At 39.7% G+C, this 13,477-nt stretch overlaps 1 protein-coding gene across 5 annotated transcripts in view; it reads left to right on the top strand.

Annotated features, from left to right (window-relative positions):
* The window catches only part of phf14 (PHD finger protein 14), a 95,618-nt gene extending 82,672 nt beyond the window's left edge, over positions 1 to 12,946 (top strand). For 4 of the 5 annotated variants that reach the window (XM_038724639.1, XM_038724641.1, XM_038724638.1 and 1 more), the window contains one exon: positions 11,607 to 12,946. In XM_038724639.1, the coding sequence (XP_038580567.1) occupies positions 11,607 to 11,681 (75 nt within the window). In that variant the 3' untranslated portion in view covers positions 11,682 to 12,946. The remainder of the gene's footprint in view (positions 1 to 11,606) is intronic. The other variant, XR_005445075.1, reaches the window with a different exon arrangement.
* Positions 12,947 to 13,477: the final 531 nt, after the last annotated feature.

Raw genomic sequence — 13,477 nt, 5'->3', positions numbered from 1 at the left:
TATCTTAGTGGAAAAATCTAACCTTTAGCCTGTTTTACTTTTCTAAATGAGGCATTTTTCATCAGCAGTCTGGTTGGTTTAATCAGTATCATTTGTGCATTTATGGAATGAAGATAAATCCCTGAGTGTGATTTGAATTTGTTGCTCTCTGCATTCTCTTATCTGTATTCAAGTTTAATCTTAATGCTGCAAGGACTGCGAGATCAATAAGCCCAACAGTCGAGGCTTTTACTTAAGTGTATGAGGTGCTTAAAGCATGATAACCTCATCAATGATGGTTGTCTTTTAGACGTGGCCAAAGTTTAACCACGGTTTAATGTGATTTAAAGGCAAGCAGTGGCAGCTAAACAGGGGCAGCTAGCTAAACTAGCCTGTAGGGAGCACAGGACATGGTCAAGGGTGGCCAGGCGGGAAGCCGAAGACGAAGAGAAAATCAATGGCTAGCAGTCACCTCAATCACTTTAACTAGGCGCTACAGACGCCCATGCCCCTCTCAGGGGCCAATTTGTGGAGTAAACAGGAGTGTGTGATTGCTGTCAGGGTCCTCGGTGGCCTCGGCCGTCCATTTCTCTGGACCTGGCTCTTTCTAATAACCCTCTTAGCTGAGAGCGTACATGAGGCCACTTTTTCGGACCCCCTCAGTATTTTATGGTCATAAACTGTGTAGCAGACAGTGAGCAGCACAACCAGCCTTCTTTAAGATAACATTCCCACAAGTCTCTGGCTCCAGCTGTGTGGGCAGACAGCATGCTATATTCTAATGGCATTCTGGATAGAGACACAACAATTTCATCTAATAGATGTACATAATAAACTTTAGTTTAACATTTCTTTTTGTAAACCCACCACAGATGGATTTAGGGATACATTGGATATATTCTTGGCTTCATATTAAGGACTTGCATGAAATACTGTACATAATCACATATTTTCTTCTTTTGATTTCCAACTTTAGATTCATGTTTGAACTTCATCTGTAGCTGCATTGATGCAAAAACTTTAGTCTTGTGTTGATAAAGCCTATCCGTATCCCACTGGAACTACGGTTCTACGATCATACATGTAAACATCTATGGACCTATCATGAGGACCAGTACTAGTTGACACGACACTAGAAAGATAATATTCTATGTTGCTGCTTTCTTTTTTAAAACGCATTCATTTCAGTGAATCCATTTTCTTCCCTCACAAATGATCTTTGTCCAAGGACAGACACTGGCTTGCAAATAGCACATTCAGGCGTTACCTTTCTCAATGAATTGACATTATCTACAGCTGATAGAATCTGGCATTATTTGTTATTTTAACTTTCAAAAGCACCGGTCAGTGGCTACAGCTGCAAAAACGTATTATTAGTATTATTATTTATAAGTATATAGTAGGTGTGAAAAACTTCGGTGGTGTTTTTTTGTGTTTTGCCTACGCAGATTTTGAGTAAGCAAAATTTTGCCATCATGACACTGCGTAAGACTCTTCCTCTGTTCCATTGTACTGAACGTTTTTATTCTGTCACATGTTCTTCAAATTGGAAACAGAGAGAGCAGCTCAGCCTCTCCTGACTGTATATCCTCTACCAGAGACGCATGTGTAGACGAGGCGATAAAAAGAAAAAACCCTGCACGGGAATTTTACCTCTGATTAAATTAGGTGTCGCCTGGTAACTTCACCTCGGTATCAGTCATGCCTCACTAAAAACGAAATAAGTTTCTTGGAGAAAAAAATTGGACATTAAAGAATGCCCTTTCTAATAAATGAAATGGGAATTGCAAATATGTGCAATCATGAAATTTAATTGTGCTCTCTGGTGACTGGTTTGTGGGTGCAGAGGAGCAGAGGTGCAAGCAGAAGCGCTGGGAGCAGAGGTGGTTAAATGTAGCGCGTAACACACCACCTGAACAGACTAATGAAGCTGCTGTTTATGACCCACTGCAATTGTGTCATCTCTTGAATGGCAACAAGATGCCAGTGCACACACAGAAGCACACTCCTGAATGTACTTCTATCTACCAAATACAATATTGTCTTCAGTAAATTTTATTAATGTGTAAAAGGGGAGAATGTTAAACTAAAAATCCTGTCAAGTATCATACCTACTGTACGATACAGCAATCTACGGACCAACAATATATAACATTAAGTCACCAATAATGACTTTTGTAAAGCCAATGAAGAAATACAGAAACCAAAGCCATCAGAAAAATATAATGTAAAAACAAACACACATTGTTGTTCCTGTAGTGATATGCAGGCTTCACAGTTTGCTGCAGAGTCATTAGTAGTCAGCAGACTTATGTACGGAACGCCAAAATGGCCAATATGAAATGAATAAATTAGGCTGTAGCCTCACTTAGAAATGAAGCGCACACCTGTTTTCTGTGGAACAGCCACTTTTCTGCTTGTTATGTGAAGGTATCAGGTCGGGATGTAGCCCTGTACAGCGGAGCTGACTAGACAGAGTAGCTCTCAACTGCGTGTGTAGCCACAGAACTAAACTGATAGATTATTCACTGTAGCACGATCCTAACAATCTCTTTGAAAAGGCAGATCACGGCATTTTAATCGTTCATGATCTAATATCATAATATCGCACACCCCTAATTGCGGATTATGCACATTCATGAGTTCGAGCCGAGCATGCGTACAAGCACACGCCTGGTTGCGATCTTAAAACCGCACTGCTAGTGGCCGCTGAAAACTACGGGGCCCCACACTGGAAACGTAATTACCATGGTAAAACATAATAAATGCCACTTTATATAGGAACCAGCAGCGGAATTGCATCCGGGTGTTTTATTACTGGACTTGGTGCTGTTATTGGCTTCACACACAGTGTCAGGAACAAGTAAAAGGCCCAGGAACATGGCACCAATCCACAAAATAACACGTGTTAGGCCCTAAAGTACAAAGCAGTAAAATGGACATGGCTGTCCGTTATTTCCCATAGAAATCCCCACAATAAAGCTTCAGGTTACAATACCCCCGTTTTGAAACTGTCTCTGCTCAGACACAAGCCTCTCACTTCGAATCGCTCTTGGTAACGATGTAATGCGTCAGTCCATTTAATCCGGAGGAGTCCTTCTCAGCTTGGATTCTGATAATAGCCGGGTTAAAAATGAGAAATCAGCGGAGTTGTCTTTGTGCAGATAGGAGCTATATAGGAATCCAGTATTTGGATTCAACTTTATATCACACTGAGATGTGATTTTGGCATTTTTTCTTTGTTCAGGCCTTTTGTCTTACATGTAGGGTGCTTCTTTGTTTCCCATAACATGAGGTCCTAGTATTAATAACAATTATCAGTAAGAAAAGTCATAGCTCCCATCCAAAGAAGCAAATGATTTACAATTTTAAATAAAATCATCCTAGTGGCATAAAACTATAGGAGAATACCAAAAATATATTTGAAAAAGATTTCAGGGATATCTCAATAAATATGCAAATTAGGAAATGAAAGTGTACTTGACAACATTTTAATTCTAAATACACAGTCTATCAAAAACATTAGGGTTAAATTATCGCTGTAAATAAATAAAAATCAAATCCAATCAAATAAGTAAAAAATAGAAAAGTAATAATGATGAAACTAGCATTTCATAATAACACGTTTAATTTACATTTGAGAATGTTTTGCTTAATTTATGTATGTTTTGTATTTACTCTTATTATTTTAGAATGTTGTAACTGTTTCATTTTGGAAATTTTGGAATTCCATATTTCTGCTGTGGTCCATGTGTGGAAAAATATTGGATGCCCAAAAATACCCTACACATATATTATTATTTTTGCCATGGAACACCCACCGGGAGCGTTTCTGAAGCAGAGCGTTTTGCCTGCCTGATTTTGTTGACTTTTGATGATTTGCTCATTTTCCATTGATTTTTGTGCTTCTTCCCGGCTACGCCCTGAATGTCACTAGCCTGGACCTTGAGTCAAGATTATTTTTACCCAAACTGCTGTTTCCAAGGACAATATTCAGTTCAAGTCTGTTTTGATTATTCACAACTTTAAAGGTACAACCCTACTGTTTACATGAATTTCACATGAACGCTTGATGGTTGTGCTTTCCCCTAATATGCGTGCTATTATCTGTGCAGCTGAACATTTATCCAACTGCGGGGTAGTGAATCTATCAAAGGTGTGGGGACACATAGCAGAGCCTCTTCTGCATACACACATTGTGCAGTGTGAGACAGTCATAAATAAATACAATGAAAGCAGAAAACATGATAAAATCAGTCACACTAATTAACTGCTAATTGTTTTGAGGACTGTATAGGCTTGATAAAGGAAGGTGAAGCTTATTAAAGTACACGCTGTGTTGTGCATTATGATCTCTTTACAATAAATTGAATCCAAGTTTCTGAAGTTGATTGCATAGGGTGCGTGGTTGGCAGTTTGTATGTGTGTGTGTGTTCATGCCACCTAGGGCTCAGGCTCAGCTCTCCTTTTTCTGCATCATATTACAGACGACACTCTGCTCCTGCCCTTTAAAACGCAGACCCCAACTCGAACAAAAAATGTGACATTTCATTATCATATATGTATATGTTAGTGCCAGAGGGCCTGCCAGCCTATGGAAATCAAGCAGTGAAAACAAACCCGCCCTCCTCTCCTCTCCCTCGTTTCCCCAAAGGGAATTGATGGAGATATCCCACAATGCCAGAGCCCATCAGCTCCTGCAGGCTCAACTGAGGGGGAGCGCATGCCTCTCCGCTCTCCACAAAGCAAACGATTCTAGCAGGGGCCACTAATGCAAAACACAGCTCCATACCTCAACCTCTGTAGTCCACAGTGAGAGAACAGGAGGAGGCAGAACATTGCTGCTTCCCCTCGGTCCTCTTTCTCTGGATCAGTGGCTAAAGCTGCGCTTTAAAACGTGCTACAAATTTTAAGACAGCACAAATAACACATGTCTTTGCAACACAGGCACAGATTAAATTAGGTTTAGTAATGCTTATTATATGTTTTTGTCTAAAAACAGGATGTTGGATATGTCATCCACCACTGATGGGATGGATATGATGCAGTTTGCTTGTTACATATTTACTGTATTCATAAATACATAGTTTGCTTTGACTACAAATCACAAGGAACAAGATTGTGGATTTTCTTTACACGTAATTGCTTACCATCTGTCCTTTCCATGCTCTTTGTTGGTTTTATCAACATGATCAATTCAAAAGCAACTGAGTCATTACAGAATGTTTCATGTTAATGAAAGCTGCTCCAACCAATGTTTACATGTATAAAGGGGAAAAAAGTGAAAACAAAAGTGTAAAAACAGAAAGAAATGAAAAGATGTTCATACAGATATAAATAAATAGCACCAGCTGAATTTAATTCAGGTTAATCATTGAACATTGTTCAGATCTCCACTCTCCCATGCCCCCTCTCCCCCAACAAATAAAATGTTTTGTAAGTAGATTAAATTGCATAAAGAAGCACAAAATACATCTGAATTAGAATTATTATTACATTCATTACAAGAACATATAAGCAGAAAATGATATCTAATATTTCCCTACCCAATATTTGAAAGTAAAAATTATAATTTTTGAGCTGCATATGTATGGAATGTATTGATTATAATATATTTACCAAAGTTCACTCCAAGACCTATCAAATAATGCAGAGATGAAACATGAAATTTTCCCAGGCCGTATACAGCATGATGCGGTTTCCATGTTTCCTTGAGCCACATGGCAGTGCAACGATGGTTTTCAGTCCTGCATGGTATTTCAATATATTTGTTTACTGCAATCGAGGCCTTATATCTTATATCCAGTGTCAATAGTCATATTTGTAATTATAAACTTTGGAAAGTCACCAGAAACAGGGGCTAAGTGACAAAGGAGTCAAACATCACTTCCTGTGTTGCCATTTGGCGCTAGTGGACTCCCACTATTTATACATTATGTCAAAGTACATCAAGTGAAGACCACACCACAAATGTCATGTAAATCAAATGATGATTGTCACACAAGGCTTATTTCCTGTTGCCAGTAGGTGGCGCAATGACTGTACGTCCTAGTTGACATGTCGATGTCCTTAAGCTTAAGCTATGTGAAATTTGGGGCAGATTAGACAATGTACACTTAAGTTACAACAACTTCTTGTTTCATGGTGAATAATGCATTGCCATGGCAACTGTTCTTTAAAATCAGCTTCTTAATATATAGCATCATCTAAGTGTTAGGGCTCTTCTGGCCAATTTAAGGTGGATCTGGTCAACTTGCTGCAAGTTGTACAACACAACTCTCACAAACACACCCTTCATTGAAAACTCACAGCTAGCACTACTTTTCAAGTTGATCTGATTATTTTTCTAGGAGTAGTTAAAGCACAGGGCCTGTAAATCGTAAAACAAAAAACGACCACAGAATTCAAAATGGTCAAATTCCTGTTGGATCTAGAGGCGTGTATTTGGTGTGTGTCTGGACATGATAGATCTTGTTGAAACGTTTCACGGGGGCTACTCCGCAGGGGGGCGCTAGCGAGCCTTTTTGTCACACTCATGTGCCACACAAGTATCACATGTAAATTTTTGCCACCACTGATGCGTGAGATTTTGGGCACATTTACCCTCTCAAAGATGTGATCAATTTGGGAAAGAAAAAAAAAAGAATTCCTTACAAATAAAACATTCACTGCTTTCACGGCCTTAATCAATGCTAATGTTCCTTTGTGTCTGTTGGTTGTGTAAAGAGAGAACTGTTTGTTAACACATTTGCCACATCAAATTTATTGTGATTTAATGTCACAAGATGTTGTGTTTACAGCTTGTTCATGCCCCCCAAGTGACCAAGAAGTCAATGAATGCCACTAGATCATCTTTTAATTGCGACAAACTGTATGTCAGTGTAGCACAGTAATGCTATGACACATGAAGGAGCTGCTTTACAGAGTTATAATGACTGACTGCTCTACATGTGTGATGCAGTGTGCGCTCTCTAACAGGAATTACACCTCTCCCCAAACAACTCGTCAGATACTCCCCAGGTGATATGTGCATTTCAAATATGATTAACAGCTCATCTTCTCCATCTCTCTGACACTTTAAATTGCACGCTGCACAGGCAATTTCTGTAGACTCACTCCATAAGCCTGACTATAAGGGCAGACAAATGAGAAGTGGGCTCAAACGGAAGGCAATCTTCAGATGTAGTATCACTTCCAGCACGGCATTTCACTGAATTTCAAAGAAACATGAAAATAGATGAAAATTGGGCCGTGTCTCCCCCCGCTGCTGCCCTCCTACCCAGACTGGAGGAGGAGGCTCTGCAGACAGACAGCAGGATAATACCAGCAACTGTGAAGCTGCGGAGCTGACGCCCGTCTGCTTCCCCTCAGGCAGAGACAGGAGTGATAGGTGGCTGAGGGGTTGGAGTGGGGAGGATAAAGAGCACATGAGAAATCCAGCGAAGGCCCTGAGAGGCCAGCAGGACTGGTGTCAGCCCCTCTCCCCAGGGACACGCACTAACTCAGTGGAGAAGGAGGCATGGGAGGCACATCTCTGGCTTTATGAGATAGTTAGCATGCGCTGGCCCCTCCTCCCCTCTTGTTTCCCATTTAAGAGCTGACTGGCCCTCCGATAACGGATGGCGCCACAGGTAATTGGAAAATTGGCAGGCTTGTCAGGGAGATTTGGTGGATGGCGCGAATGTATACGATGGCGGAGTTCATGGGGTGTCACCCCACAGCTAGATTTATATCAGCCCTGTGGACCGGCACCAGAAAGTATCCAGAGTTTAGGAAAAAGTATCACATTTTTTTCCAGGGGAGACTGCATATCAACACTGCTCCAGACGCACCGACAAGGTTCCTGTTAGTAGAGAGATGATATATGTCCTTTGCATTAACTCTAACCTTAATTTACTGTTTCTACACATGCCTTAACAACTGCTGCAAATAGCTCTGCACATCCTCCACTCTGATTTATATACACTAAGTTAATACATGAGTTCAGCTCATCTTCATCCCAGGTTACCTGACACGTTAAATTTCAATCTGCAGCTGTGGTTTATAGGGTAGGCCCACATGTATTTTTACTAAAGGCTTCAGAATGAGATTTGCAGGAATCTTTCTTTTTCACCAGTAAAGACTATCTGGTGAATTTCTAAAGAATGTCACCCACAGTTTGCTCATCACAGCTCATTAGCACGGGGGGGGGGGGGGGGGAGTAAAAATCGTTTTTAAATCTGTAATAAAAAAAATAACTGTAAGAGTTTCTGTTCAAGTGCTTGTGGATGCGTTATTCTGTTGTGGTTCAAGTGCAAAACAATTGGGCAAATTTGAATGACAGACATGTGGTTTTCTAGCTCAGTATCCTCACGTGACTGCATGCCTTCACCTCAGCTAAATGTTTAGAGGAGCTGCTAAACATAACTGACCATAGGAAACTCGAGTTTAAATAGCACATTTCTTCTCTTTAAGTAGTCCTAAACCAACAAAAGAATTGTATAAATGGAAAAAAGCGACACAGCACCCCGTAGTGAGAGAGAGGCTCGTCAGCCTCAGCTACATTTATGTTTAGTGCAAATGTACATTCTGGTGAATAAGGTAAACATCCCCATGTCAGCTTTGTCATTGTGAACATGTTCACATGTGACTCAAAGCTTTTTGTATATTAGAGTCTAAAGTTAAATGAGTCTGCCAGAATAATTCCCATCACAGTCTATTGTTAAAAGATGTATTCAGAAGCTCATCTGTTCAAAGACTTGTTTTTTAATTAGCAAGCACACAGTCGGGACATGCTGCAGTATTGAAAACTGCTTTGTAGCAGATTGGCCTTGAGGGGCAACAGTCACATGCAGCAGGTTTGAAGTCCCCAAAATGTTCTGTAGGCATGTACTAGATGGGTCTATCAGCAGAGGTTTAGAATATTTAAGAAACAATATCTGTACATTGATGTTGAGTACACAAAGAATCCATATGGGTGTGAAAGCATGCTTGATTGATAGAGAATTAGAATGTGACTAATGTCCGCTCTCAGCTAGCTGGAGGAATGTGGATTCATCAGGTGTGGTGGGCTGCAGATCCTAACCTGGTGATCACACATTCTGGTGTATAGATGTGTTCATTAACCTCTGGAGGGGGGTGATAATTGTATCTGTCAGAGTTGTTTAATCACCGCTGCAGCTCTCACCGCTGTCACTTTCACTTCATCTGCTTTACTAAGTCAGCTGGCTTCTTGGTTGGCCCAGCGTGACTCCTGCTCTCTGTATGTCACTCTCTTTTTGTTCGCTTTAAAACTCACACATGCATTTGGGAGCTGTTTAGTCATTTCTGAAAACGTTCATGTTCTGAACTTCATGTAACTCGGTCCACGTTTTTTAGTTCATTATTAATCATTAAACGAAATGCACTGGATCCCACACGATCAGCCCGGCGCTGCATCTTAATAGTAGGGGTATAACGGGACCTTGGTTGTAGCGTCATGGATTGGTATATTTTCTGTACAGCAGGGAAAACAAATACATGTAGAAAATAAAAATGTTTTTGTTGTAAACATACAACAGTGGCTCATTGGCCATATCTTTTACAGTAACTATAAGCACTCAAATACTGGTATACTGTGAAAAGAAAAGACTAACTGCCCTCTCTCACTCTGACCAGTCTCACAGCAACACTGCATTCCAGACACCAATCAGAGAAAACCAAATTATAACCCACTTTAAAGAAACCTACAGTATTTGGAACATTGAAGAGAAGAAACTGAAAGCCAAAGTAGATTTGAATGTAATCTGGCCCTAAAAAGAGATGACTTGGCAGAATATTTCTCTGCTGAGAGATAGAGAGCAGAGACAGAGCCTAACCAAGTACAGACTCAGTGAGCACACACTGGCAAAAAAGGAAGATGCAAAAAGTCATGGCAACTAAGAGAAAACAGAATATGTGGTCCCTTATGTGGACAGGTGAGACTGAGACAGAGATGCACTCCCTCCTATGTTGGAACACATTGAATGATATAAGGAACATTTACTATAAGTAAAGTTCAACTCTGTGATCTCAGATCTCAGACAGCACATGCATGCGCACACATGGACACACAGACAAATATGTGCATATATATGTATATTAGTGCAATTAAAAAATGTAATTGCAATTAATTGCATAGTTATGTGCAAAATTGAATAATGTATTCTAAAATTGTGTATTACGCACTTTATTTAAATGTACTGCTATATACACAAAAGTGCAATAACATGTGGTTTCCAAACTGTTGAAACAAATAAGGTGCTTTTTACCAGCAGTATTCCCTTTACACAGTAGCAATAAAATATTTCTTACATTAATGTAATCAAATCAAATATAAAACCGAAACTATCTGCCACTGCCAGGGCATTACCTTTCATCTAGCTTGTTAAAACAAGTTAGAGCTCAGAGCCACAATCAGAACATCATAACAGGCTCCTCCTTCTACTTTCAAAATAATAAAAAAAAACTGTTAACGTGCGATAAAATAGTTGTCGGCAATAATTAATTAATGTGTTAAGCCCTAATATTTATATGTACAGTATCTAACAAAAGTGAGTACACCCCTCACATGTAAATATTTGATTCTATCTTTTCATGTGACATCACTGAAGAAATGACACTTTGCTACAAAGTAAAGTAGTGAGTGTACAGCTTGTATTACAGTGTAAATTTGTGTTAATGTTAAATGTCAAATATGTTTGATTAGACTTTTTGATGGAACATTGTCTTTGAAACGTTCATGCCAATAAATCCCTTTGAATTGAGATAAGTAACAGAAAATTACACAAATGTCACTAATACTCCTTAAGACTCTGACCTGAAAATTCCTGGACAACTGCAGCTTGTCTTGTTTATACAGGGCTGCACAACGGACTGACTAAACTGCACATGTGAAAGAACAACACGTGGCTCTGAGACCATATGTTTAAATTCTGTATTCTCTACCACTCAGTATGGCAACATATCTACAGTGGTAAACACTCCTATAGTATTAGTTATTGCTTCGGCATGGTCTGAGTCTGCAGTGAGAGGCAGTGAGAAGTGTTTCCAAAGACAAACCCGACTTTAGCTGAACAATGTCACATGTGAACAGTTCGACAGTAATCAATGTCCATTTTGGCTGTAACTAACCAGGAAACCATAATGTTGCCATACAGTGGATCTAACTGTGATGGGAGGATCCTTATATGTTATTTTATTTCCTTTGTCAGTGTTTTCAGAATTCTCACTTTCTACATTATCTGCACATTAAGTATTGTTAAGGTTGGGGAAAGATTGTGGTTATGGTTAATAAACAGGTAAACATTGATTTCAGTATTGTGATCTCCTGTGTCCTTCATGAAAGTCAGGTATACTACATCCAACAAAAGAATTGTATCGTGTTCATTTTGAGGTATGGATGTAATTCCTGTGGCTAGTGGGATAGTGGGCTGGTGAGCAACACTATATCCATATATATCTGCAGACTGTAAAACAGACATAATACAGACAGCAGCATTAGTTGAAAAGACAGTTACACATTGGTTGTACAGCAATAAAGTTCAGTTTATTTTTATTTATTTTTGCTAATGCTGACATGTTTAAAGGTGCCTTCTATTATGTGATGGTATGATGCGTTGTGTTTGCAGGAGGAAGAGGAGGAGCAGCTGGAGGAAGATGACTCTGTTAAAGAGGAAACAGCAGAGCAGGAGATTCCAAACTGAACCTGAACAAGAGGACGCAAACACACACTGCTGCTCTGTGGCTCCGCCTCCAGTCTTAGCATTTCTGTTCAGACTATAGCACACGTAACTTTCTACTAGCCTCCCAAAGTTTCTAGACAGCCAGCAGTTAGCTTCCGCTCAGATAGTTTAGCAAGAAGAGGTGTATTTTAGAAAACACAGTTTAAATGGTGAAATCTTTAGATTCAACGGTAGAGTTTGTACTTTTTATGAACAGGGCTAGACAGACAGACAGATTTCAGACATCTTCATGAAGCAGCACATCAAATCATCCAGCCACAGGGGAACACGCACCATTGTGCTTCTTCTCCAGCATTAATATGTGTCTATCAACGCCCTGCCACCTGATCTATTTATGACACTTTCCATGCAATCTATTTTCATACACCAATGATCATCAGATAGTGTTTCCACACAGAGTATCCTCAGTGTCCTGTTTACAAGATGAAGCTAGCAGAGTGGGGGTGAGCTTTTCTCTCCAAATCCACAGAACACTTCTTTCCTGCCGAACACGTTCAACTGGTCTGACGTCAGCAGTGAAGGGCTTTCCGTCGTCTTCGAACGCATTTCACTTGACATTTGACTGGAGGATTTTATTTTTATATTTCATGCATATCTTCTTACTTCCCCCATTTTAAATATTCACCTATTTTCTCACTCACTTATTTACACTTATGTGAAGTATTGAGTTTTGTTTTTGTGTTGGAAAAAAAACTTTTTTATCTGTGATTTACAGTCTCTTTTAAGTGCTACATACCAATCTATTTTGTCATTGGATTTGTAATAAAAATCATCCATGTTTAGGAAATGTGTCTAATCAGAGATTGTTTTTCCTTACTTTGTAAAGTAGAATTAGTTTGGGGTTCTTTTCTTTTTCTGTTTCTAAGCCAGATGGTTCTATGACCTGCTAGTAGTCTATGGTCCAGACTGGGTCTCTGAGCTTCCTGGGAATCATCACTCACTTGTTGGCAAAGTTTAGCTTTCTGAAAATTGATGTGTTCAGAGTGTAATTATCTGAAATCATCTACCACATGTAATATGATATTACATATGGCTGATTTTAAACCCAAATTAGAATTAATATAAAGTTGATTTGAAGTGATGCTCACATATAGTTTCTGTTATCAGAGAGCTAACACAACATTAGATTTGACCAGAGACTACTGTCAGGCCAAAGCACTGTCAGACTCTCATAGTAAATCTGGAAGTATCCCTTAAAGTGCCAATAAATCTGAACTGCAAAAAAATGTTTGCTTCTTTATCACTGATACTCAGTGCACATTAAATGCTTTAAATCTGTTGATCAGGGTGGTTCTTTATGGCGCAGGCCAAGGGACAAAATTTAGAATACTTTGAAGCTGGCGGAGGCTATATCCTTGCCAAAACCAGTTACTGATCTGGCTAATAATAAGTGTTGGTAAAGTCCAAGGTGGTAACTCGTGAGTCTGATCCATAGACTGTATAGGTCCAACCCAGGAACACAGTACTCAGCTACTAGTTCCCAAGGCTGGTAACTAGCACGCCATGCTAGCAACCCACTGGATCAGCTGGTAATTGGCTTCCGAGGCTGGTACCAAGCATGCCAGGGCTAGCAACCCGGTTGATCAGGCGATGCTGGTTACTAAAATGTAAATGCTCCGTATTTTGTATAGCACCTTTCTAGTCTTTGACCACTCAAAGCACTTTTGCACTACATCTGCATTCACCAGTCATACACATTCATTCACTGAGTGTTCAAACGGAAACTAACATTCACACACATTCATACACTGGCGGAA

This window comes from Micropterus salmoides, unplaced genomic scaffold, assembly GCF_014851395.1.
Source record: "Micropterus salmoides isolate LMB-PRFRI ecotype aquatic unplaced genomic scaffold, ASM1485139v1 Ms_hic_scaffold_17, whole genome shotgun sequence".
NCBI classification, from domain to species: Eukaryota; Metazoa; Chordata; class Actinopteri; order Centrarchiformes; family Centrarchidae; genus Micropterus; species Micropterus salmoides.
Note: the sequence above shows the minus strand (reverse complement) of the source record. Positions and strands in the feature narration are given on the sequence as shown.